Raw genomic sequence first — 25,872 nt, forward strand, 5'->3', positions numbered from 1 at the left:
TACAGTACAGCCCCTCCTCCTGATGTCCCGCCTTCCACTCCCCATAGGATGGAACTTTCCCTCCAAACCCATGACAGACAGGTAACATCAGTGCTGTATGTAACACCTCCCCTCTTTATAAGTTGTTTTGTAGGGGGAAAGCTAAGGTGCTTTTTCCCAAAAAACAACCTGGATAAAACACACAACAACAGTTATACATACCATATCATACTTACTTATACTTACATTCTAAGTTAACCATAGCAATTAGGCATTTAAACATTTACCATATACATTACATCAATTTACCTTTATTCATACAAACCAAGTTCAAAAAACAGGTACATTTAACTTTTTGTCATCAATATATATACATAGTCCATGTTTCTTTCGCCGTCTTCATTCTTCAGGTCTTCTTGACAAGGCGTCAGCAACACAGTTCACTGACCCTCTGACCACCTTCACTTCAAAGTCATAGTCTTGCAGGTTTAAAGCCCACCTCATAAGTTTACTATTGTGGGTTTTCATTGTCTTTAACCATTGCAGTGGTGAATGGTCAGTGCACAGAGTAAAATGTCTTCCCCAGATGTAAGGCTTGGCCTTCTGGATCGCGTAGACTATGGCCAAACACTCCTTCTCCACGGTTGCCAAATGTCTCTCACCTTTCTGGAGTTTCCTACTCAGGTAGGACACTGGATGCTGGTCACCATTCTCATCCTCCTGGCAAAGAACCGCTCCTACCCCGCTGTTAGACGCATCGGTGTAGATGATGAACTCCCGGTCGAAGTCTGGAGCACGCAGCACTGGATACTGGACGAGCGCCTCCTTCAACCTCTGGAACGCCTCCTCACAGTCGCTGGTCCACGGGATGCGGTCATCAGCCTTCTTCCTCGTCAGATCGGTCAGCGGAGCCGCAATCTCGCTAAACCTCGGGATGAACTTTCTGTAGTAGCCCACCAACCCAAGAAATGATTTGACTTTTTTCTTGGTGTTGGGTCTGGGCCAATCACGAACAGCTTCTATTTTGGCCTCCAGGGGTTTTATCACTCCTCCCCCTACCATGTGACCCAAGTCTTTTATTTCTGGGCTACCCAGCTGCAGTTTGTTCCCTCTGCAAGGCCTAGGCCAAAGCACTTCCTCCCCTGGGTTTAAGTGCCTCTCCCTGCCTTCCTGGTCATCCCAAGCTTTCTTTCTGACCTTTTGAGCTTGCAGGGTCTCTGTTGCTAGCTCTAGGTTTCTCTTTAGGTCAGTCATCAAGGTGTCTATGTATGTCACAACACCTTGTGGGTCATCCTGGGTGATCTGCTCCCAATTTTGTTTGATCAAATCAAGGGGCCCTTTCACCCTTCTCCCAAATAAAAGTTCAAATGGACTGAACCCGGTACTGGCTTGTGGCACTGATCGATAAGCAAACAAAAGGGATTGCAGCTTCTGGTCCCAATTGTTTGGATTCTCTGCCAAGTAAGCCCTAATCATGCGCATTAGAGTCCCATTAAACTTCTCAGTTAACCCATTACTTTCAGGATGATAGGCAGTGGTTTCCTTGTGCTTAATTCCACAGATTTGCCATAAGCGTTTCATGAGCTTTGATGTGAACGATGCTCCCAAATCTGTGATTATTTCTGAGGCAAATCCCATCCTGGACATATACCCCACCAAGGCATCTGCCACTGTGTTAGTTTCAATGTTAGTCAAGGGTATGGCTTCAGGGTACCTCGTGGCATGGTCCACAATTGTGAGAATGAACCTGTTCCCCCTCTTTGTGGCCTTGGGCAAAGGTCCCACAATATCCACCCCTATGCATTTGAACGGAGTGTCAATCACAGGCAACGGGCACAACTTTGCTTTGGTCCTGTCGCGGTTATTCCCCTGCCTTTGACACACATCACATTGTTTACAGAACTCCCTGATCTGCTTCCCTATGTCAGGCCAGTAAAAATTCTGTGTGATTCTCTGCTGTGTTTTGTTCACCCCTAACTGTGCAGCAAACATGTCAGAGTGCCCCCTTTGTAAGATCATGGGGCGATACTTTTCAGGTACCACCAGCTGACTTCTGATCCCATCTCCCCCTTTTGAGATATTCCTCAGGGTCTCTCTGTACAAAATCCCCTTTTTCTCCAGAAATCTCACTGGGGTTTCAGGTGTTAGCTGGGCGTCAGTCACCTGTTCAAAACACTTTTGGAGAGTGGCGTCTGCCTTTTGCTCCTGTCCAAATCTGCTGTCTGTGGTTAAGGTTTCCACCACAGCTTCTGAACTCCCCTCTGCTTCCGTCTCTGGCTCATCATTACCCCCCTGAACTGTCCCCGTGGTGGCTTGTGAACGTGTAATCACTAGCACCCGTTTCACATGTTCAGCCAGGTCATTTCCCACGAGCACGGCTGCTGGCAGAGTCGATGAAATTGCTAGCCGCCAAACTCCCCTCCAGCCTTGAAAGTTGACAGGTACCTCCGTGACTGGCAGAGAGATCACCTGCCCCTCAATCCCTGCCACCTTCATGCTCTCATTTGGGATTAGATACTCCCTAGGAATAATATCTGGATGGCACAGGGTCACCTGGGAACAAGTGTCCCGCAGCCCCCGATACTGATGGCCAAGTATTCCTACGTCCACCCCTGCTGTTTCAAACAACTGAGAATCTGTTCTCACCAGCAAGCATCGCTTGACCTCCACCAGAGGACCATTTTCCTCAGCCTGATCAGCAGATGTCACTGTTCCAGATTGAGTCGCCATGGCAACAGGCTCCCTCAGTGACAAGGAGCTTTGCTCTTTCTGGACACAGAACACAGCTTTTGGCTTGGTCCCACTCGAATCCTGAGGCACAATTCCTTTTAGCTGCTTTAATTTCTCACACTCTGAGATTAGATGGCCCTTTCCCTGACAGAAATAACATTTTCTGGTGTATTTTGATTCTCTCTCATCTTGTTTTGGTTTTCCCTCCAAAATCTGAGGTCTTGGTTTCATTTCTGAGGGCTTCCCTGCACCATGGGCCCCTCCCCCTTGCTGGTTTTTCCCTGGTCCCTGAGAGTACTTGCTGTAGGTTTCTTTGGGTTTACCTACAGATTTCCCCTCACCCAAGGGCTTTCTTATTTGGGAAATAAAATCTGCGATCTCGGCTGCTTCTGCCACAGATTTCGGTTTCCTTTCCCTCACCTGGAATTTCAGTTCCCCATGCAGGACTGAATAGAACTGTTCCAGCGCTATCAAGTCTTTGAGCTGCTGAAAGGTCTCTGTCCCCTCCTGAGATAGCCATTTCTCTAGCAGCCTCACCAATTGGGCCCCCACTTGGGTAAAAGTCTGCTCTGGTTTCTTTGTGAGGGACCTGAATCTTTGCCTCAGCTGTTCCGCATTTATCCCATGTCTTGCAAACACCAGTTTTTTAAACTCTGCAAAATCTCTCATCAGTTCCTGTGGCATCTCTGAATAAACCTCAGCCAGGCTACCACTGATTAAAGATCGCATGATGGTCATCTTCTCAGTTTCCCTCACTGAGAAGTCCACAAACGCTCTTTCCACTAAGGAAAAGAACACCTCAGGACAATCTCCCTTGTGGTACACAGGGAATTTCTTCAGGTCAGCCTTAGACAATTGGCCTCCCTCAGAATCCCTATTGTTATTATTGTTCTGGTTCATCAGTTCCAGTTTTCTTAATTCAAACGCCATTTTCTCTCTCTCCAATCTTTCTTCTCTTTCCATTCTCTCAATCTCAAATTGCCTTCTTTCTGTCTCTAATCTTTCCTCTCTTTCCCTTTCCTCCATTTCAAATTGCCTCATCCTCAGTTCATGCTGTTGGGCTATGAGCATTTTCCTGAGTTCTGGGTTCTGTTCTCCCGTGCTGTCACCCTGCACTGAGCCAAATTCATCCTCAGAACCTTGGTCAACCTGGGGGTCTTTCACTTCACCCATTTCTGCCATTTGGCTTCGAGTCAAGGGCATAATCCCCCCCAGCACAGGCTGCTTCAAAAAGTCAAGCCTCAAAATAAAACGACCACTTTTTTTTTCTTTTGCCTCAGAACCAGCTTTCTCTATAGATTGCTGCTGTCCTTCAGCACTAACTTGCAACAGTTGCGAGCTAGAGTCTACCCCCCTCTGCTGGGCCTCTCAGCAGGCAGGCTAAATCACTTCTACTTTACAGTTTTGCCTCAGCTTTTTTCCCGCCAAAAACAGGTTGCCTCAGAGCTCCCTAATCTAGCCCCCAATCTGAGGTTACACGTTCTTCTACTAGTGCACCCCCCCGTGAGGCACACCTAGAAGATTACCTACGCGCTCTCAGATTGTCCCTGACTAGACCCCCCTTGCTCTGGGCACTCTTGCCAAGGCTTTGCTGGACCGCTGGACAACTGGACCAGTCGTATCCCACACGCTGGACACCAATCAATGTGACAAACCCAGACGTTAACTAAGCTGCCACCAACCATTCCCTATAAGAAGTCACACAGACCAGGGATGGATTTTCAACAAATAAAAGAATAAGGTTTATTTAAAACAACACACAGGGAAAATAAAATGATCAAGTGAATAAGATATAGTAACGTGGCTTAGTCTCATTCATACATGCATACAGTTTGGTTCACACAGAACACTTAACTTGAAGCACAGACCCTGAACCTATCAGTTCTGGCTAACCATACAGACACCTGAACCTATCAGGTTGGTACTGACTGACACACAGTAGTACCCTGTCTGACACACAGACTCCCACACCAGCTTCTTCTTCCCAGCTGCTGCTTCTTCTCATCCCAGCGTCTAAACTTCTCCACACACGCATCACATATATATACAGTACAGCCCCTCCTCCTGATGTCCCGCCTTCCACTCCCCATAGGATGGAACTTTCCCTCCAAACCCATGACAGACAGGTAACATCAGTGCTGTATGTAACAATAGGCACATGGGCTCCCATCTCTCCCCACACTCCCCCTTTCCCCCTTCTTACTATGTTTTAACTGAAATGTCCCTTGCAGCCTCCAGTGGCAATTAAAAAAACAAAACAAACATTTTGGCACATGTACATAAAGAGCTTAGCAACAAAATAGCAGAATTCCATCCCATACTCCAGGGGTCACAAAGGGGCTTTACGTGTAGAATTTTTTGCTTTAAAAATTAGTGTGTGGGGGGGGGAATGTTGAAATGATGGAGAAAACCCTGAATATTGCATTTGGGTCACTAGAGAGCCATTGTTTAGACTTAAGTGTAGTATTTTGGCTCCCCTGAAATTGTAGCCTGTCCGAATTATGCCTGCAAAAATTGAATGTTGGGGGTGCACTTGGGAATCCTTTGTTTGCACAAAATAACCTAGCAGAATCAAATATAGCGAAATGGACATCTGAGCTTCTTATTTAAACTGAATGTGGTTTGTTTTTTGTTTTTTTTTGCTATTTTGGAACTCTTACTGTATTTCTGACCATTTGTTACTGTTTTTGTTGTTGTTTTCTCCAGAAGCTTCCAGGGAAATTTAAGAATCTCTTTCGGAAATTTGAAAATCTAACAGTAAGTCATTCCTAGTTATTCCCATACATTTTATTTCATGAACTATGACTAGATCTTTTTTTAAAAAAACACCACCCCTTTTTTAGACAATAGTTTCTAAAATCCCTCAAACAACATGGCCATTACTGGCTGGGGGATGTTGAGAACTATAATCCAGAAAAGTAGCTTTTCCAAACCTTGACTCAGTTTCTCTCCTTAGCCCTTATGTCTTCTCTTACTCTCAGTTGTCCAGCATATTAAAATAAAGTTTAAATTGCATGATTATGTAACAGTAACAGAGATAATGTTATATGTTAGCATATGTAAGCAAATCTGCAAGTATTACTGTTATTTCTCCTCCTCCCTTGCCCCCAACAATCAGGAAGAGGGTTAGGGTTGTTTTTCCTTCAAAGACTTCAGATTTGGATGTGAAAGCTGCACCATTCTATTATTGTGTTCTTTTGGAGAAATTTAAAGGTTTTCTTCCAAGTTTGGTTTCCAAACTTGTGTTCCAGGGAATCCTAGGGCTCCTCCACAATTTACTGGGGTTCCTTTGTAAGAAAGTTCATAATGGGTAATTCTTTTTTTAAAGATAGGCCCACAGCTCCCCAGTTTCCTTTACTACATGCAAGTCGGAAAGGTGTTTTCTAGGTTTCTCTTAATTCAGGTAGAGAATCAGTGAAGCTCAATAGCCCTAGCCAGCACATGAAGTATTAGCTGTGTCTAAAACATTGCAACATACCGTATTTTTCGCTCCATAAGACGCACCGGACGTTAAGATGCACTTAATTTTTAAATACTGAAAATTAAAATAAAATAAAAATATATAAACAGAGCAAGTCCCACACTGGGACTGCCAAAAAAAATCACCAAAAAACAAAGCAACATAGAAACATGCATCCCAGCCCAAATCTACCCTCCAAAACCCACCCAGAACATTTTTTAAAAAGTAAAAAGCAGCAACTAATTTTTAAATACCAAAAAATAAAGTAAAAATAAATAAACAGAGCAGGTCCCATGCTGGGACTGCAAAAAAATCACCAAAACACAAAGCAACATAGAAACATACCCCCAGCCCAAATCTACCCTCCAAAACCCACCCAGAACATTTTTTAAAAAGTAAAAAGCAGCAACTAATTTTTAAATACCAAAAAATAAAGTAAAAATAAATAAACAGAGCAAGTCCCATGCTGGGACTGCAAAAAAATCACCAAAACACAAAGCAACATAGAAACATACCCCCAGCCCAAATCTACCCTCCAAAACCTACGCAGAACATTTTTTTAAAAAGTAAAAAGCAGCACCTTACTGGTCGAAAGCCTCCTGGAGGTCCTCAGAAGCCAGCAATGGTGGTGGTGGGGGACTCCCCACGGGGCCTGCTGAGGCCTCCGGAGGCCTGGGAAGCCAGCGATGGTGGCTGGGGGAGGCCCCCACGGGGCCTGCTGAGGCCTCCGGAGGCCTGGGAAACCAGCGATGGTGGCTGGGGGAGGCCCCCACGGGGCCTGCTGAGGCCTCTGGAGGCCTGGGAAGCCAGCGATGGTGGCATGGAGGGGACAGTATTCGCTCCATAAGACGCATGCACTTTTCCCCCCAGTTTTTTTGGGAGAAAAAGTGCGTCTTATGGTGCAAAAAATACGGGGTAAATATAAAAGAATTTCCCGATAGTAGGAAGTTTTGAAAAATACTGTTGTAACAAATTGACCAGTCAAAAGGAGATGGTTTTCATCCTGAGGGCTACAAATCAAATTAAAAAACAAGCTTTTCTTCATTTTCCTTACTCCCCTTTTTAAAAAGTATATACAGTACTTAGTCCATATGATGTATGAGGTGTATCAGATTTTCTTTGTATGTTTTGAAATGTGTATTTTATGTTTTTAATTTTTTTCCATATATCATCATCCTCAGCAATGTCCACTACCAATCAGTTATCTTTTCAACAGTTGGGCCATGCCTGTTCTTTGGCAGCAGTTCATTCTCTGTCTTCCTGCAAGATCATGCTGCTCTTTTTCTCTTTGGCTTTGCAGGACCCTTGTCGGAATCATAAAAGCTACAGGGAAGTCCTATCTCGGATGAAACCACCCATTATTCCCTTTGTGCCCCTCATCCTAAAAGGTAAGTAACTGCAGTTGTAGCCGATTGGCTTCTTCTTGACATGAGATTTGTGAAAAGTAGTATCTTGGTTTTTCTGTTGTGTGCTGTCAAAGTTAATTCTGACTTAACGGCGAACATTTTCAAGGTTTTCAAGCTAGTACTTTTCAAGGCTTGTACTTCTGGTGCACAGTGGAGAACTGAACTCCCAACCTCTGGCTGCACATCCAGATACCTAACTCACTGAGCAATCCAGCAAGCTTTAGCTGATTTAATCTGGGTTTAATTTTAAAGAAAAGTCTTTCTCCAGAGAAGCTAACTCTCAGCATTCTGACACACTTTAGTACAACCTTCTGCAGCCCAGTGCCTTCCACTTATGTTGGATGACAAGTCCCATCATCTTCAGAAACAAGACCAAAAATAGGTCTGTATAGATGAAGGGCTGGGGTTGTATCATCTTCTCAGGATTCACTGGGATGACTGGGATCGCAAAGGAGTAGGGAACAGAAGGGACTGTTGGTGCACCTCTTATCTTTTCCTACATATATGGGGACGTGGTGGCGCTGTGGGTCAAACCGCAGAAGCCTCTGTGCTGCAAGATCAGAAGACCTGCAGCCGTAAGATTGAATCCACGCGACGGAGTGAGCCCCCATCACTTGCCCCAGCTCCTGCCAACCTAGCGGTTTGAAACATGCAAAATGCGAGTAGAGATAAAAGGTACCACCATGTTGGGAAAGTAATGGCGTTCCGTGTCTAGTCGCGCTAGCCATGTGACTACGGAATATTGTCTTCAGACAAACGCTGGCTCTATGCGTTGGAAATGGAGATGAGCACCGCCCCTTAGAGTTGGACATGACTGGACAAATTGTCAAGGGGAACCTTTACTTTTACTATACAGCATATATACGAATGCTTTTTTTTAATCCTGTGGGAGAGATAAATCAAGGACAGTGTTGTGATGGAAACAAAGCCAGCTTCTTCAGTCCTGCTATCCAGGGACACAGCCTGTTTTGAATGGAATCTTTTGGGATATATGGAAACTCTGAGGGGTGGGCACACAATAGTTTCAAATGCAGTACAGTATTCCCTTGTTAGCAGCATGTGAGTCCTTCTAGTATATTAGCCCTTCTTACACATGTGTGAACCCCCATCATAATAATGGATATTTTGCTTCTGCTAATGCTGCTAAAAATTAGAATAATAGAAAAGTGCTTCTGAGCACGTGCATAGATTCCCTGTTTGTGTCATTGCTTAACTACTGCATCCTATCCTAGCCACCTGCGAGATGGGTGAAAAGGTACCAGGCCAGAACCTGTGGTTACAATCAGGCACCTTGTCAAAGCAAGAAATCCAGTCATGGCAAGGGTTTCAGTCCTCTTCTCTTGACTTACTTTGTCTCTTCATTTCCCCCCTTTTGTTCTCTCTCAGATCTGACGTTTTTACATGAAGCTAGCAAAACTTTGGTGGATGGACTTGTCAATGTAGAGAAACTGGTAAGAACATTTTTGTCACCTCATCCTTCTTTTGCTGTATCTGGTTAGCATGTCCTGTACTTGGTAGCCAGCACAACATCCTCACTTTCTCAGTCTGTGCAGTGGAAGTCATAACTTCATATATTTATTTACATTTTTTTTGGACTTATATACCGCCCCATAGCGCTACAAGCACTCTCCGAGCGGTTTACAATTTTAATTATACAGGCTACACATTGCCCCCCCAGTGAGCTGGGTACTCATTTTACCGACCTCGGAAGGATGGAAGGCTGAGTCAACCTTGAGCCGGCTACCTGGGATTTGAACCCCAGGTTGTGAGCACAGTTTTAGCTGCAATACAGCGTTTTAACCACTGCGCCACGAGGCTCATTTGAGATGAATCTAAAAGCAACTTAGTTGCAAAATATCTGGGAGATCTTAAAATACTCTTTTAATTGTAATAGTTGCAATGTGAAGGACAGGAGTAACCATGGCCAAATGCCCTTAGTGCAGAGATAAAATATTTGTTCCAAAAGAAAGAAGATGAAAGCAGTCCAAGATAGGAAGTCTTTTAAATTGTGGCTTTTTGGCTTGCCAATACTTCAATGATGATTATGGTGATGATGATGTGGAATAGGTTTGCTGTTTTTTTTTTTTCAAACAACAACAGCAGGGTATGTGCAAAGGGAACTTATTATGGTTTCCATTTGGTGTCAGATTTCCTGTCAGCATTTCTCACCATCACCAACAAAACTAAGGGATTTGTATGGCCTGGACAGAAGACTAAGCATATGTTAAAACAAATAAAGAGAATAAAGCCACCTTAGCACAAAGGTTTTCTTACAGTCTAGAATTTTTCAGCAGAATGGTATTTTTTGCTTGTGAGAAGGGGGGAAATACTGATTTCCTGCTTCCAAGGCCTTCTGGAAAATTGTGTTTCAAAGTGAAGGAATGAAAACTCCAATATGCCACACTCCAACAACTTTATTTATTCCTGAAATCAGTAGTTTCATCAAAAGTCTGATGAGTCCCAAGTTCACGGTGCTGTAAGTCCAGTCTGAGTTTTAGTCTATGCTTTACAGCAGCTATATAAGATCCTGAACCTTTGGGGAAGAGTTAGGGTTAAAACCCAGAGTGAATTCACAGCATCCCTGAAACTGGGGTCATCAGCAGCCATTTCCTGAAATCCCCCCACCCCAGACCAAACAGGAGTAAAACCAGGAATAGGCCCCAGCAGTAGAGACTGCCCTTGATAAATAACGTTGGAACATATGGAATTTAGACAAGGAGGAGTCTGTACTCCAGATCATGATCCCTGAGGACAACAGTTTGAATTAGAATCTGAAGTGTAATAAATTGGTGGTATTGCTCTGTAAACAAAACCAAAGTAGAAGTCCAGGCTTGCAGTAGTTTCATCAAGCCTGATTAGTCCATATGCCTGCTGATTGAATATCCTGGGCCTCAGTGAACTAAAATGGACAGGAATGGTCGAATTCAATTCAGATGATTATCATATCTACTGTTGTGAGCAAGAATCCCGCAGAAGGAATGGAGTAGCCCTCATAGTCAACAAAAGAGTGGGAAAAGCTGTAATGGGATATAATCTCAAAAATGATAGAATGATGTCAATACGAATCCAAGGCAGACCTTTCAACATCACAATAATCCAACCTTTTGCACCAACTACCAATGCTGAGGAGACTGAAATTGACCAATTTTATGAAGATTTACAACACCTTCTAGAACTGACACCAAAGAAAGATGTTCTTCTCATTCTAGGGGACTGGAATGCTAAGGTAGGGAGTCAAGAGATAAAAGGAACAACAGAGAAGTTTGGCCTTGGAGTTCAAAAGGAAGCAGGGCAAAGGCTAATAGAGTTTTGCCAAGAGAACAAGCTGGTCATCACAAACACTCTCTTCCAGCAACACAAGAGGCGACTCTACACATGGAAATCACCAGATGGGCAATACCGAAATCAGATTGATTATATTCTCTGCAGCCAAAGATGGAGAAGCTCAATACAGTCAGCAAAAACAAGACCTGGAGCTGATTGTGGCTCTGATCATCAGCTTCTCATAGCAAAATTCAAGCTTAAACTGAAGAAAGTAGGAAAAACCACTGGGCTAGTCAGGTATAATCTAAACCACATCCCTTATGAATACACAGTGGAAGTGAAGAATATATTTAAGGAACTAGATTTGGTGGACAGAGTGCTTGAAGAACTTTGGATGGAGGCTCGTAACATTGGACAGGAGACAGCAACAAAAACCACCCCAAAGAAAAGGAAATACAAGAAAGCAAAGTGGCTGTCCAACGAGGCCTTAGAAATAGCAGAGAAGAGAAGGGAAACAAAATGCAGGAGAGATAGGGAAAGCTACAGAAAATGGAATGCAGACTTCCAAAGAATAGCAAGGAGGGACAAGAGGGCCTTCTTAAATGAACAGTGCAAAGATATAGAGGAAAATAATAGAAAGGGGAAAACCAGAGATCTGTTCAAGAAAATTGGAGATATTAGAGGAACATTTTCTGCAAAGATGGACATGATAAAAGACAAAAATGGGAGGGACCTAACAGAAGCAGAAGACATCAAGAAGAGGTGGCAAGATTACACAGAGGAATTATACCAGAAAGATTTGGATATCCCAGACAACCCAGATAATGTAGTTGCTGACCTTGAGCCAGACATCCTGGAGAGTGAAGTCAAGTGGGCCTTAGAAAGCTTGGCTAACAACAAGGCCAGTGGAGGTGATGGCATTCCAGTTGAACTATTTAAAATCTTAAAAGACGACACTGTTAAGGTGCTACACTCAGTATGCCAGCAAGTTTGGAAAACTCAACAGTGGCCAGAGGACTGGAAAAGATCAGTCTATATCCCAATCCCAAAGAAAGGCAGTGCCAAAGAATGCACCAACTACCGTACAATTGTACTCATTTCACACGCTAGCAAGGTTATGCTCAAAATCCTACAAGGTAGGCTTCAGCAGTATGTGGACCGTGAACTCCCAGAAGTACAAGCTGGATTCCGAAGGGGAGGAGGAACTAGAGACCAAATTGCAAACATTCGCTGGATTATAGAGAAAGCCAGAGAGTTCCAGAAAAACATCTACTTCTGCTTCATTGACGACACAAAAGCCTTTGACTGTGTGGACCACAGCAAACTATGGCAAGTCCTTAAAGAAATGGGAGTACCTCACCACCTTATCTATCTCCTGAGAAACCTATATGTGGGACAGGAAGCAACAGTTAGAACCGGATACCAACAACTGATTGGTTCAAAATTGGGAAAGGAGTACGACAAGGCTGTATATTATCCCCCTGCTTATTCAACTTATATGCAGAATACATCATGCAAAAGGCTGGACTGGAGGAATCCCAAGCCAGAATTAAGATTGCCGGAAGAAATATCAACAACCTCCGATATGCAGATGATACCACTCTGATGGCAGAAAGTGAGGAGGAATTAAGGAACCTTGTAATGAGGGTGAAAGAGCAGAGTGTAAAAAACGGTCTGAAGCTGAACATCAAAAAAAATTAAGATCATGGCCACCGGTCCCATCACCTCCTGGGAAATTGAAGGCGAATATATGGAGGCACTGACAGATTTTACTTTCTTGGGCTCCATGATCACTGCAGATGGAGACAGCAGCCATGAAATTAAAAGACACCTGCTTCTTGGGAGGAAAGCAATGACAAACCTAGACAGAATCTTAAAAAGCAGAGACATCACCTTGCCGACAAAGGTCCGCATAGTCAAAGCTATGCTTTTTCCAGTAGCAATGTATGGAAGTGAGAGCTGCTGGACCATAAAGAAGGCTGACTGCTGAAGAATTGATGCTTTTGAATTGTGGTGCTGGGGGAGGCTCTTGAGAGTCCCCTGGACTGCAAGGAGAACAAACCTATCCATTTTGAAGGAAATCAACCCTGAGTGCTCACTGAAAGGAGAGATCCTGAAGCTGAGGCTCCAATACTTTAGCCATCTCATGAGAAGAGAAGACACCTTGGAAAAGACCTTGATGTTAGGAAAGTGTGAAGGCAAGAGGAAAAGGGGACGACAGAGGATGAGATGGTTGGGCCGTGTCATCAAAGCTACCAGAATGAATTTGACGCAACTCTGGGAGGCAGTGGAAGATAGGAGGGCCTGGCGTGCTCTGGTCCATGGGGTCACGAAGAGTCGGACACGACTAAACAACTAAACGATGACGATCTTAGACAATCTCTACCTCTCCAGCATCCAAGGAACACACTAGACACACATGAATTTCCCAAGATGTATTGCTGCCAGAGGCAAAGAATAAAATGGCACATTCTCCATTTCAACAGACAGTAGCCAGCGCATGAGGCAGCTGAATCTTATACTTCAATACAGTACTGGCAAGGTGACAGTGTCCTCTGTGATACCGAAGGGGATGTGACTAGTTTAGGATATGTAGTAAATGAGACACAGGACTCGGTCCTCGACCACTTCATTGGGGATCCCAGTGTCTGCTGCTTGGGGCAGCCATCTTACTCTGCCCATGGTTAGAACCAGCCCTGTAGACACAATGAAAGATACATGACTCGATCTGCTGCTATTTCTTAGAAGCAACCTAGGAGCTGCAAAGGGTTTGTGGGATCCAGTCGAAACCCTGTGAAAAGGTTTTCCTCCAGACCCTTTCCCAGAGATTACAGTCAGAACTGTCAGAGCAGTAAACAAAAAGATAACATACGAATTAACGGTTTCACTGCACAGAGTGCTCTTCCTTCACCTCTGCCAGCCTAAGGGATGAATTAATGTAGGAGAGGGAGGCTGTTTCCTTCCCTTGTTTTTGCCCCTTAGTGCGTCCCCCTTTCCCTGATGCAACTGCTGCGGAAGGATGAGTGTGCAATGAGCTGAAAAGAACCTTCAACGTGATTTTTGTCCCTGCCTGTGCATCTGGGATGTAGCAGGCTAGTATGGTTTGTTTTCTCATCATGCACCACCAGGCAAATGCGGTGTGACTTTGTGAGGGTGTGTGTGAGCATTCAGGTGATCCCCCCATAACCCCTACTGCTGCCCGCCATCCCCCATCTTCTCCCAGCCCTCTGGGGATTAACTGGCGGTTGGTCCTCTGTATGGTTTCTTACGCAGCGGGATAGTAGTGTTGCCATGGTAACAGCTTCACAGAAGCTCCTCCAATTCTCCTTGTCGGAAAGTGGTGTGTGTGTGTGTGTGTGTGTGTGTGTGTGTGTGTGTGTGTGTGTGTGTGTGTGTGTGTGTGTGTGAGAGAGAGAGAGAGAGAGAGAGAGAGAGAGAGAGAGAGAGAGAGAGAGAGAGAGAGAGAGAGAGAGAGATCACTGTGCTGGAGTTGGCCCAGATTTTTCTGGCCCCTGGGGAGAAAGGGGGGGGGGAAATGAAGTGACACCATTGCCAGCTCAGCCTTAATTTTTCTCCCGCCTAAACATACGCCATGTGAATATAGAATTATTCATATGCTGAGTATTCATCTTCTCTAATTTAAAAAAAAAGAATCCAGTTGTATAACGATTAGTGTAGCATATGCCAAACAAGCATATTTATACAAAAGTGCTTATTGTGCAAAATGTGACATTTGGTCTACTTTCTCTCTGAACCTGCCTGTTGACATTTTTAAAGAAATCTGGATGAGGTCCTTTTAGAGAAAAGTATAATGAGATTAGGAGAGGTTAATGAGTAAGAAATCATGTAGGATTCTTGAGGGAAAAGGAGTGAAAAAGCTGAGAGAGCCATACAGTGGAGCTCCGTAAGCAGGTTGTTGATGGCTTGACCAATAAGAACTAGAAACATGGTCTTAAAGTAACGTAACTGTACCGTCTCAGGAATCCAAAATATGTCCTGGCCAGTTTCCAGTCCTATTTGGCAAGGACTGTAGGAACTGTCCTGTTTAAAGATCAACAATTCACCTAAGCACAGCATTGTCTCCAGATAGTTGGGACATGCTTAAGCCTCCAGAATGAAACACAAACTACTAATCCCCAGAGTTTTCTAGTGCAAGTGGAGTTCTTTTAGGTCAGGTATTTGCTGAAGCATAGGCTAAAACCTGATTTAGAATGTTAAACTCCCAGAGAGATGGAAAAGCTGTGGCCCTCTAGACGTTGGGCAGGCTGACTAAAGTTGATGGCAATTGAAGTCAACCAATACCTGGAAGAACAGAGCTTCCCCAGCCCTGTTGTGCAATATGTGGTGCAGAAATATAGAAGACTAACTTTGACCGCATGTAATCACTCTCCTGTTTGATAGTGAGAGATTGCAGTTTCATCTGGTATAAGCACACATTATTGTGTAGGAGGAGGTACCTGAATTTGCTTGATTTCTACTTATTTCCTTCTATATCCTCATTTTATATTTGTGACTGTATGCCACTATTTAAATGGTATAACTGCTTTGAGTACATTGGGCAGAGGCACTATAGAACATCAAATATCGGCTGAAATCCAGTAGTAGTAAGTCACAACTCGAGTAGGCCCATTGAATCAGTGGGACTCTGGTAAGTCATCTCCTCTATAAGGTTCACTAAAACAGCCATTAAAACACAAGTATTTTTTAAAAACACAAACTACCTTAAACAATGATTCCACAAGGGTGCCTACTATATAGATACACATACAACAAACTATTTGGTGGGAGTTATTTTCTTTATGTACATTTTGACACTGCTGAGTTAATTAATTTACTAAAACAAACCTGATTAATTCAGAAATATTTCTGTAACAAGATGACAGCTCTATTCTCTCCACACTTCTCTCTTTTTAAAAAGTATAGTTATTGACAAAATTTTGTGAATTGCCTTTAAAAAAACCCCAGAAACCAGGCTTCTTAAATTGATTCCTTAAAGTCTGTTGGTGGAGAGAGCAGTATTTAAAATAAACAATGGTCTGAAATGTGTTGATAGAGCATAATACCTCTGTATTTCAGTCCTGTGGAGGTATTTTCAAGTTTAAATACACAAATACAAGATTGAGTGGTATCTTGTATTGGGCCACTACAAATCAAATAACCTGCTGGCTTTCATGGAGAAAATTCCACTTCTTCAGGCTTAGCATAACCTATTAATTGATAGTACAGAAAAAATTTACAGAAGAGTCCAAAAATTGGTGGTACATGTCTGTGAGAGTTGATGTAAGTCATCTCAGGCTGGTCTCAAGCCTCTTTGCAACACGGCACAGTTTGGAATTTTTACATTTTCCTAGGACAAAAAGGCCGTTTCCTTGGTTTTTTTCTACACTATTTAACTACAGTGGTATAAAGCTCCCTCTGCTGGTTGAAAGACATAAAGAAATAAAAAACATTGATTTCTTCCCCATAACCACTAAGAAGAGGACCTCTCAAGAGTGGTAGATTTATACACCAACTATAGTTGAGGGCCTTAGATTTTAAAAGGCCTTTAAATACATTTTTAAAAACCCCAATACATTTCAAGTTTTACACTACATTATTGTTAGCATAATGAAACTTTAGAGTGGGGGGTGGGGAGGTAATGCCAAGAGGCTTTTCACAGAGCTGTAATAACTAGGTCAGCCAGTAATTTTAAAGGAATGACACTATGAGGAAGAAATAGAGGCAGGTAGGCCAGGGGCCTTCTACCCAGTCCCTTAAATTGGGACTGTCTGCCACCTAGTTCTCTTGCAGTTTCCTTTTTTCTCTCTCTTCTTTCTGGTCTGGCAGCAGGTTGGCAAAGCTGTCTACTTGTGGACCACACAGATAGCATAATGTTTAAGCTATTTAAAAAGTAATAATCATAAAGTATAATTAATTTGATTTTAATCTATGGATACTTACAGTCTGAAAATACAGGATGCTTAATGAAAAGGAGGCTATCCTCAACACCTAGACATTTCACTCAGCTTGGTTTCTGGCTTTTGATGTTGCGGTGGGCGTTATGCTTGTAAGCAAGGCCTGCAAGCATCAGAACATTATCCCCTCCTTTTTTAAAAAAAAATATGAAAGCTGAATTTTTTGCCCTGCATGCCACATCCTGCGCTTTTTCCAATATAAGGGTTTGTTTTGTTTCGTGTCCAATTCCTCTATGAGCTGTTCCTGTGGCTTTGTGGAAGCTGGTGTCTTTTCCTTGATGTTATTAAAGTGATGGTGGATCTTTATGGAAGATACAAGGGGTCAGAGAAATATATTAGAGTTCTTTACAATTGTTTGCTACGTCTACCATCAGGGGTTCTCTTTGCAGAATGGGCTGCACACCTAGAGATTTTAAGGTCTAGCAAGTAGAACAGTAAGCTGACTTGATAGCTCAGCAAGTTGGCTTTGTGGCTGTGCAGCCAGAGATTGACAATTCTGGCTTGTCCTTGGGCTGGAATAGGCTAAACAGGGTTGCTAGGAGATCTGGTATTCCATTTGGTGCAATCCTCAAGTGAACCTATTTAGTTCACTTTTTAAAAGTGTGTGTTAGGTATGTATTTAAGGTATGTCTATAGTCAAGAGCCTACCTGTAGTCTAAATCTAAGACACATACCTAATACACATCTTAATACACTACTTTCCCTTGTCTTAAAGGTGGTGGATTCAATTGTGGGCAGTTTCTCAACCAGTCCTTTAAGATTATGGAAAGAAAATACAGTATTTATTTTAAAAAGTAATGCAGTGCATTTTTTGCTGCCCTAATTTTTTCCCCATTTTTTCTGACCCCTCGCCAAGGAGCAGAAATGTTTAATTAGCCAATATCCTGAAGTGGCTCTCTTATTAAGCTGTGACTTCATTATACTGGTAAATGAAAAAAGGAAGGCTTTTGGTTCATTCCCAGAAATCACATGTGATGGGAACAAACCAAATACAATCCTAACCCATACCCAAAAACTTGAAGCCCGTGACAGTGGTCAGAATGGTATAGGTAGGAACCCTCTGGGAGCAGGCTAGTTTGCTCCAGAAAATATGTCATCTGATCACAGTCTTTAGGAGGGAACCAGCCTGTCCCTGCAGCAAACCAAACAGCAGTGCTTGTGTAGTCAGCCTCTTTGATTCCCCACTGTGCCTCCCATAACAATAGCCAGCAAGCTGCATAGTCGCAGAACATCCCCAGAAGAAGGAAATGAACAGTAAACCACTTTTGAGTACTCTGTATCTAGTATCTCGCAAATCCTGATAAGAGTCACCATAAATTGGAACTGACTTGATGACATGCAACCACTATTATTATGTAGAGCAGTGAAACGTTCTCTTTCTTCCTCAGCACTCAGTAGCAGAGAAAATTCGGACAATCAGGAAGTGTCGGAGTCGGCCTCTCTGTAAGTATGGGTGCCCCACCAGAACTGCAAAGAGAAACAAATGCAGTGACTGCTTTCATGCTACTATTCTCTGACATATGTTTGGTATACCTAATATACTGGGTACTGCACAGAATGTAAAAGAAATATATCTTTTGCCTGGAAAACTTACATTAGACAGAAAAATCAGAGATGAAAAAGGAACATCAGAGAATTGTTATGCCATAGTGAAATTTCATCCAGTTCTGAAGCCCACACATTTTTAGAGTCTATATTCGCAGTTTTGATTAGATTCTTGCTTTTTCTTTAAAATATACAAGAGATTTTCTTAAAATTCTACAACCAACACAAATTTCATTCTTGGAAGTATTGTCATGGTCTTATGGCATACACACTGATCGCCATTTGTCTGGTTTGCTGACTTCCAGATGGCCTTATCAGTTTGGGATATCATAAAAGGGAAGCAAGGTGTTAATTATTTGCTGGAGAGACTATCAGTGCTTGAATCTTCAATCCAGTCTTGTAGGGCCTCTGCTCAGGACTGGAGAGCTAGTGCCATTCCAGATATCTGTGGAGCCACAGTTCCCATCAACTCCTGCCAGACTATCTAATGGTGAAGGATGATGGGAGTTATAGTTCATCAAGATGCAAAGAGATTCCCCACCCCAATTACCCCATTCTGAACTTTTACTCAAAATAGCAGTGTTTAACTGAGCTTGGAATTATGTTACCCGCAGACTGCAGAAAAAAATGAGGTGGAAGGAGTGTGTGACTGGCACTGTTTTCCTTCTTCCCACAGGCCTGGAAATGGAGTCATCTCCCCAGCAGCTGCAGACAAAAGCTTACGTTCGGCAGTTCCAAGTTATCGACAATCAGAACCTGCTCTTTGAGCTCTCTCACAAGCTGGAGTCAAACAGCCAATAAGGCCAATGCCCGTAGGCAGACGTCGCTAGCAAAGAATGTTTACTCCACGCAATACTCAAGCACTTTTTGGATGTACGGGGGCCCTCCTAAAGTTTGCCGTGGTGGGGAGGAGAGCCTGGAGTCACCATACAGCAGGGATGGTCAGCTTTAGTCAGGGGTGGGCCAAGGCATTTTTGTGTTTGAGGAACAAATATAAAATGGCACATTGCCTTTCCACTAATTAACCTGATGAGACACCATCTGCCAGAAAGTTGTCCTGCCATCAAGGCATGTTGAGGCCAGAGGAGCAAAATCCAAATGGTACCTTCCCTACCCATTCACCCAAGCTGCCATTTTAATTATCTATAACTCTATAGCCTTTGTTCAATGAAAAAGCTAGCCCTGTCACCTCACATGACTCATTTACATTAATGGGAGCTACACAAGAGTATATTTGAGAGGCAGTTGTGTAGGAGAACTTCCCATAAGCTTGCAGCTTATTATTCAGAATAATCAAATCTCCCACTCTGCTGTACTTAATGGCATTCAAAATTTGCCACCCAAAGCAGCTACCTGACTTTGCCTCTTGGTAGAGTTGCTTCTGACCTTCTTTTTAGGGAGTTGTTAGGATTCAAAATAAAAGAGCCACAGGACACGGAACAGTGTTTTGTGCAAGCCAAAACAGGATTTCTTGACTTGCTTGTAGGACAGCTGGCACTGGAGGTCACTGCCCTTTTCAGGCAGTTTCCCTTCCCACCATCAGCATAATGAAATATGTCCTTGAAAATTACATATGCGTGAGGCATACGAATAAGCATCCAGTGTTGTCAACTGGACACAGTATGACTGCCAGAAGCAGCATGTACAGAAATGTCAAAAAGTATTAACTTCCATTTTTAGTTCTCTTATTTCTATTATATTAGTGTACATTTATATTTCCATCTTAGAAAGGTCTGAGATAGAAACCCTTAAAAAATACATTGTTAAAGATTACTCGTAGACTCTCTATAGAGTCTTCTCCGGGTAATGTCTTCACACACTATTGGGGAATAATGATTTAAAAATCTAGTGCAGGTAACTTAGAAGAGGAAATGTTTTTGCCTTCTGAAAATTAAAATTCCATTTTGACTGGCTGTGATGAATAATACAGCAATCAGGAATGTCCATTCTGTGGGATTTAAACACTTGGAGCTTTAGACTTTAAATACACATCAAACTCATATGTCTGCTATAGTTCCTTATTGGGGTGTGTCTAGACTTGATACTTTTAACTGGCCTAGAAATCATTCGAGATCGCCAAATGATTCCTGTTCTGTGCTGGGGTTAGGGAACAGAGAGTCCCTGGCATTCTCACCAAACTACAGTTCCCAATATCTTTTTGCAGGGAGCCATGGTGAAGTAATGCAAACCATACATACCTTTGTGGTCTAGATGTATATATGTACTCTGTGGTTCTGACTCCTGTCTGGATGTCTTCTATATACACATGTGTTGAATATATTTATTTTGGAAAACTGGGTGATGGTGATGGGGAGAAGAAGCCAATTGCCTCTTCCTCTTGCAGTGAGTTTGCGATAACAGTCAGGATAAAGATTACTCTTAAGCCCTGAGGTCCCTGCTTTAGTATATTTGAAGGGCAATGAAGGGATAGGACAGGGGAGGTTGCATCTCTGTGGTATCATGGGAGCACTCATAGGAACACTAGAGAATCACTTTCTGGATGGTTACACAGTGACAACACAGTATTTGTTCTCACTCCTCCACAGTGCCTTAAAAAGCAGGGGTGGGGAACTTTCCTATTTGGCCCATGGCATCCTTGGTGTCTTCTCCATAGCAATTAGGATTCTGTCATTCACAAACTGAAGCTTTTCAAGATGCCTAAATGCTATAAAAGGGGAGTGATTTAAGGGATCTGTTGTAGCTGGGGAAGAAACAGTGTGGTGTGCTGATGTGACTATATATTTAACTCCAGACTGATAAACCCTAAATAAATGATCAAGATTAATATAGGCGTAAAGAGCTTTCCCACACACTTTAATTGAAGCAGCAAATTGAAAGTGAGATGCTTTTTTTACTAGCCTTTAATCTTTGCCTGTAAACACAAACTTGATTTGAATTATACTAGGAGATTCTTAACCTCTGCTCAACATGATGACCCTAATTTTCAAAGCACTGAACTTAATCTGTTTTATCTATAGTGGCAATAGAATTAGAAATATAATTTATTCTGGATTAATTATTTAATCTAGTGTAAGACCTAGTGGTGCCTCCACTGACTTTCCACTTGGTTTTAGCAAACTTTCTGCAGAATAGAGTGCCAAACACATTCACACCAGTTCTTTTCTCTCTCCCCCACCCACCCACCCACCCCTCCCTCTCTCTCTCACACACACACACACACACATCCTCTCCCTCTGAAACAGGAAGTTTATTTTGCAATTCCTGAAGAGGTACTCAGAAAGAACTTGTTTCACAGTAGCCTTTCTCAACCTTGTGACCTCCAGATGACATCACCTACAGATCAGTGTGGTATAGTGGCTAGGAGTGTTGGACTAGACCTTGGAAATTTTGGGTTCAAATGCCTATTCATTTATGAAGCTTGCTAGGTGACCTTGGGTCACTCACAGTCTCTTAGCCTGAACCACCACGCGCGATAACAAATAAAAATTAATAAATAAATAAATACTCTGATTAGTGTTCTGGAAGGAAGAGAGCTATTGGAGAAAAAGTGGGACATAAATACAGTACAAGTAAGTAAAATTACACTCCAGCTTGCTGTAGGCATTATAAACATCATAGTAATCCAACATGTCTGGAGGGTTTCAGTGGGGGCTGTTCATTGGGATCATAATGGCTCTTACAATTAGACATAAAACTCCTCATCTTGCCCCAGTCCCATAACTCCTGCATTCAAAATAAATAAATAAGTCATGTCTCAGGGGTCCATCTCAGAATATGTATTCAGATCTGGAATCTGTTTTCAGTGCCATGCTTCAATCCTGGAAATGTGAAGTACATGATGAGTGCCTCTTACCACAGCTAGAGTGCATTTCCCACACTACCGAGTAACCGAAGCCCACTTCCACACAGGCGATAAGACTTTCAGGTTAGATGGAAAGACTTGAATCTTAGTGCTTCTCGTTTTAGAAGTGAACTGCTCTCCCAGCAACGTTTCTAACAGCTTTAATATTTGGTCTAGATTTTTGATATCAAAGAATAGGATACTAGAAGGATTTCTCTTTAAAATTGATTTTTAAAATTGATCTTGTGCTTTCCTAACCTCCTCCCTTCTCTTTGATAAAGATTGTTTTTATGTGTGGAGTGGGGTTGCCTTTAGTGGCTTTCTGTTCAGGGACTTTTTCGTTTCAGGGTCTCTCGCTTTTGTCTATATTTCTTTTTTCTCTCTCCTGGAGAGAGAGCATCAGGTCCTAATGCGAGGATATGTATATGAATATGTATATATATATTTTTAACAAGACACTCTTGAATTGTACATTTATTTTTTAAGAAAAGAGCCTTGTATCATACTGGACCATTGTACAGTGAATTTTCTACTGCTGGAATGAGGAACTGCTCGCCTACACACATAGCCCCATAAGCTTCGGCAAGGTGGAATGTAAGATGTGATGTGTTGTTTTGGGGAAGCTCAGTTTATTTTTGGTCTGGCTGTTGTTGCTGTTATTAATTATTATTGCTGTTGTTATTGTTTTGCTACAAAAGCACTTGGGTGAGAAACCATATGGTGGAAATAAAGTATTGTGAACAATAACATCAATTATTAGCTTTTGTGGTGACAGTCTAAATAATCTTTTCCCATATCAGAAAAAAACAAAGCAAACAAGAGATAGTTGTGGCACTTTAAGGACTAACTACTATATTTCAATATGGCTTTCGTGAATCAAGTCCAGTTCCTCAGTAGTGAACTGAGGATGGGTCTGAGGACTAATGGACTTGATCCACAAAAGTAACATTAGTATAGAAGTTAGTCTTTAAGTTGCCACAACATTTCTCTTTCTTTCTCTCTTTTATCTGATATGCTTGCACAGACTAACATAGCTACTCCTACATCTTCTCCCATAAAATCCTCAATACAGTATGTAGTGGATAGAGTGACAGATTGTTTTTATCTTGATTAGAAGTGTAGGCACCTTCACTTGCAAAGTCAAAGAGACAAAGTGTATATATATGTGTTGATGTAAATATAAACACATCCCAGAACATAGTCACATTGTAACATATGTTACAATTAACTAAGGTTACCTTGATTTAAATTACTGTTCTGTAAGAATACTTTTTGCTCTATCTGTAAAGAGGTGTCCATGTTATAGTGTATTTCAGCATAGATAAAAAGGAAAAACAAATGTATTGTGGTATCTTAAAAAAAACAGTTTTATTTCAATGTAAGCTTTCATGGATTACAATCCACTTTCTCATGTTTTTGTTTTATGAGACTTGGACAAATTTGTGTTCACACACATAAACATGCATACCTATACATGGGACTTGCAACAATACCTTGCCAACACTCTAAAATATCTTCACAAAACCATGTTCAGTGGCCATGGAATGCTTACTTTTTTGGGAGAAACTATACAAAATTGGAGGGGATGATAATCCTGGAAAAAGGCATTAGTGGTTAAAATAAAGCGATTAATATTGCAACAAATAGCTGCATGTCTGACATTCTTAAAGGACACTGCTGGAGAATATTGTGCTATATTAAGTGCCATTTTATCCAGAACAAAAAAGTTGTGTTGTCCTTGTACATAGTCTGAAACCAAGGGTGAGCAATGCCTTTATTGGATCTCTAAAATCTCATGGTCAGGCAGACTCTGGAGTTTCGCAGGGCATTTCATCAGTCTGGGCTGTTTCCAGCTGATTGGTGAAAAACAATGGCTTGGCAACACTAAGGAAAGTGGTCTAAGTGAGACCAGCTCCAGAGATATGGGTAGGCATCCTCCTTCCACATGTGGGCCTTTCAGCTATCCGTCATTTTGCAGAAGCAAAGAGAAACATGCTTTTTATACTTCTCACTAGCCAAGACTCTTTGTGTATTGCTTAAGACTCAAGTCCTGTCCTGCACTGTTCTAATAGTAAAGCCCACAAATGTGACATCAGCAATCCAAAATAGTCCTCCCTGTAATGTGAAATAGGAAGTGTTATGCTTCACAGCACCCTCCATGTTCCTGAAATCAGGCACCAAAGGCCAGAAGAAATAATCATCCAACCAGTCAGGCTGAGAATGAGTGCCTAGTCCAAGATCACCATGGGAGATTTAATTAACAACCACATCAACTGTGATACAGAAATAAAGCGAATAATTGACACAGCTAGAACAACCTTTATGAAACCGAATAAAATGTTGTTTAACAAAATGCTTAATATATCTTTGTGACTAAGGATGTTAAAGGGCTACATATAGTCAACCCTCCCACACACTATACAGTAGGACCTCCTTATCCAGGGATCAATATCCACCGATTCACTTATCCATGGTCTGAAAATATTAAAACTACAGTATTTAAAAGAACAAAGTTCAGAGGAGAAAAAAAACTATTTTCACATGTATTACCATAACCAGCCACTAGAGGGAGTCAGAGACTGCTGTGGATACTTCTTAGGGAAGATGGATATGGGGGCGGTGTCCTACTGTACCTACCTGCATGCCTCCAGCTTCCATCCTGAACACACCACTAAATCTATTATAAACAAGTATTCTTAAAAAGCACCAGTTACACAAATATAAGGACAGCTCTGCATTTGGTATAGCTGCTAGAAAATAGGGAATATCCATCAATACAGCACACATAGAGCTTAGACCTTCCCCACTTACCTGCCCAGTAGTTTTATCAAATTCGAAGTTTATAACAGCTGAGCCAGAAATGCAAAAACCTTTGCAAAAAAATGGCAAAAACCTTTTTCTCCGGACCACCTGCATCCCACCACTTCTTTTCCGCCGTAATATAAACAGCACATTTCATGCAAAACAACAACTCCCATGATCCTTTTGAGGCAGAATGAGTCGTGGCGGAGAGTGGACAGTGCCCTATGACATCATATCACTGCGCCCTTGCAGAATTGATTGGCACGGTCAGATGACAATAGTGGAGCTGACTGGGTGGGGGAAATTTCCCTATGGGGCTTTTGTGAAAGTAGCATGTCCTCTTTCTTCCATTGCGGTCTCAAACTAATAGTCGATTTGCGTTGCCTTGGAAAAAGAAATGACTCGTTCTGCAAATTATGATCCAGGCGCTTCGGGCGAGACCTATCTCGTAGAGGCGCCGCTTGCAGTACAGTATTCGTGTAATAGAAGCACTGCTAAAAAACCAGAGGTTTGTACCTCTCGTTTTGGTGGCGGATCCCCGCTTCATGCCGCAATTCGTAGAGCAAGAAGACGTTTGGAAATCAGTACAACTCCGGCTCGAGAGGGCATGGTTGAGTGGGCGATGGACGTGGAAAGAGAAGCAGAATTAGCTTTCCTGCCAACTTGGGATACTGTGTTTGTTGCCTGGGCTAATCAGTGTGAATGTACCTGAACGGGGTAAACTGAGAAAACTGGCCAGGTATGGGTGATACAGAACATCCCCCGCCAGTAAGAAGTAAAAACAGTCATGTAGCACCTTATCTGGCTCCCTTCACCCGAAGAGAGGTGCTTAGGACACGCAAAAGCTTATGAAAAAAAATTAAAAACTAGTCTTGCTCGTGATACACTACTGGGGCTTTTAAAAATAAATTGTTTATTCAAAAGACTAAC

The 25,872-nt window shown here is 42.3% G+C and overlaps 1 protein-coding gene and 1 long non-coding RNA gene across 2 annotated transcripts in view; one reads left to right on the plus strand and one right to left on the minus strand.

Annotated features, from left to right (window-relative positions):
- The window catches only part of RAPGEFL1 (Rap guanine nucleotide exchange factor like 1), a 79,651-nt gene extending 56,764 nt beyond the window's left edge, over window positions 1-22,887 (plus strand). The window contains exons 11-15 of the mRNA XM_020805854.3: window positions 5,416-5,466; window positions 7,470-7,557; window positions 8,962-9,026; window positions 18,182-18,236; window positions 19,015-22,887. Of these exons, the coding sequence (XP_020661513.3) occupies window positions 5,416-5,466; window positions 7,470-7,557; window positions 8,962-9,026; window positions 18,182-18,236; window positions 19,015-19,139 (384 nt within the window). The 3' untranslated portion in view covers window positions 19,140-22,887. The remainder of the gene's footprint in view (window positions 1-5,415; window positions 5,467-7,469; window positions 7,558-8,961; window positions 9,027-18,181; window positions 18,237-19,014) is intronic.
- On the minus strand, window positions 17,688-25,158 carry LOC140708427 (uncharacterized). Its single transcript, XR_012088599.2, has 2 exons — window positions 24,952-25,158; window positions 17,688-18,260 (listed from the first exon to the last, which is right to left on the minus strand). It is a non-coding gene; the product is annotated as an uncharacterized LOC140708427 (long non-coding RNA).
- Between the last annotated feature and the right edge of the window lie 714 nt (window positions 25,159-25,872).

Source organism: Pogona vitticeps, chromosome 6 (assembly GCF_051106095.1).
Source record: "Pogona vitticeps strain Pit_001003342236 chromosome 6, PviZW2.1, whole genome shotgun sequence".
NCBI classification, from domain to species: domain Eukaryota; kingdom Metazoa; phylum Chordata; class Lepidosauria; order Squamata; family Agamidae; genus Pogona; species Pogona vitticeps.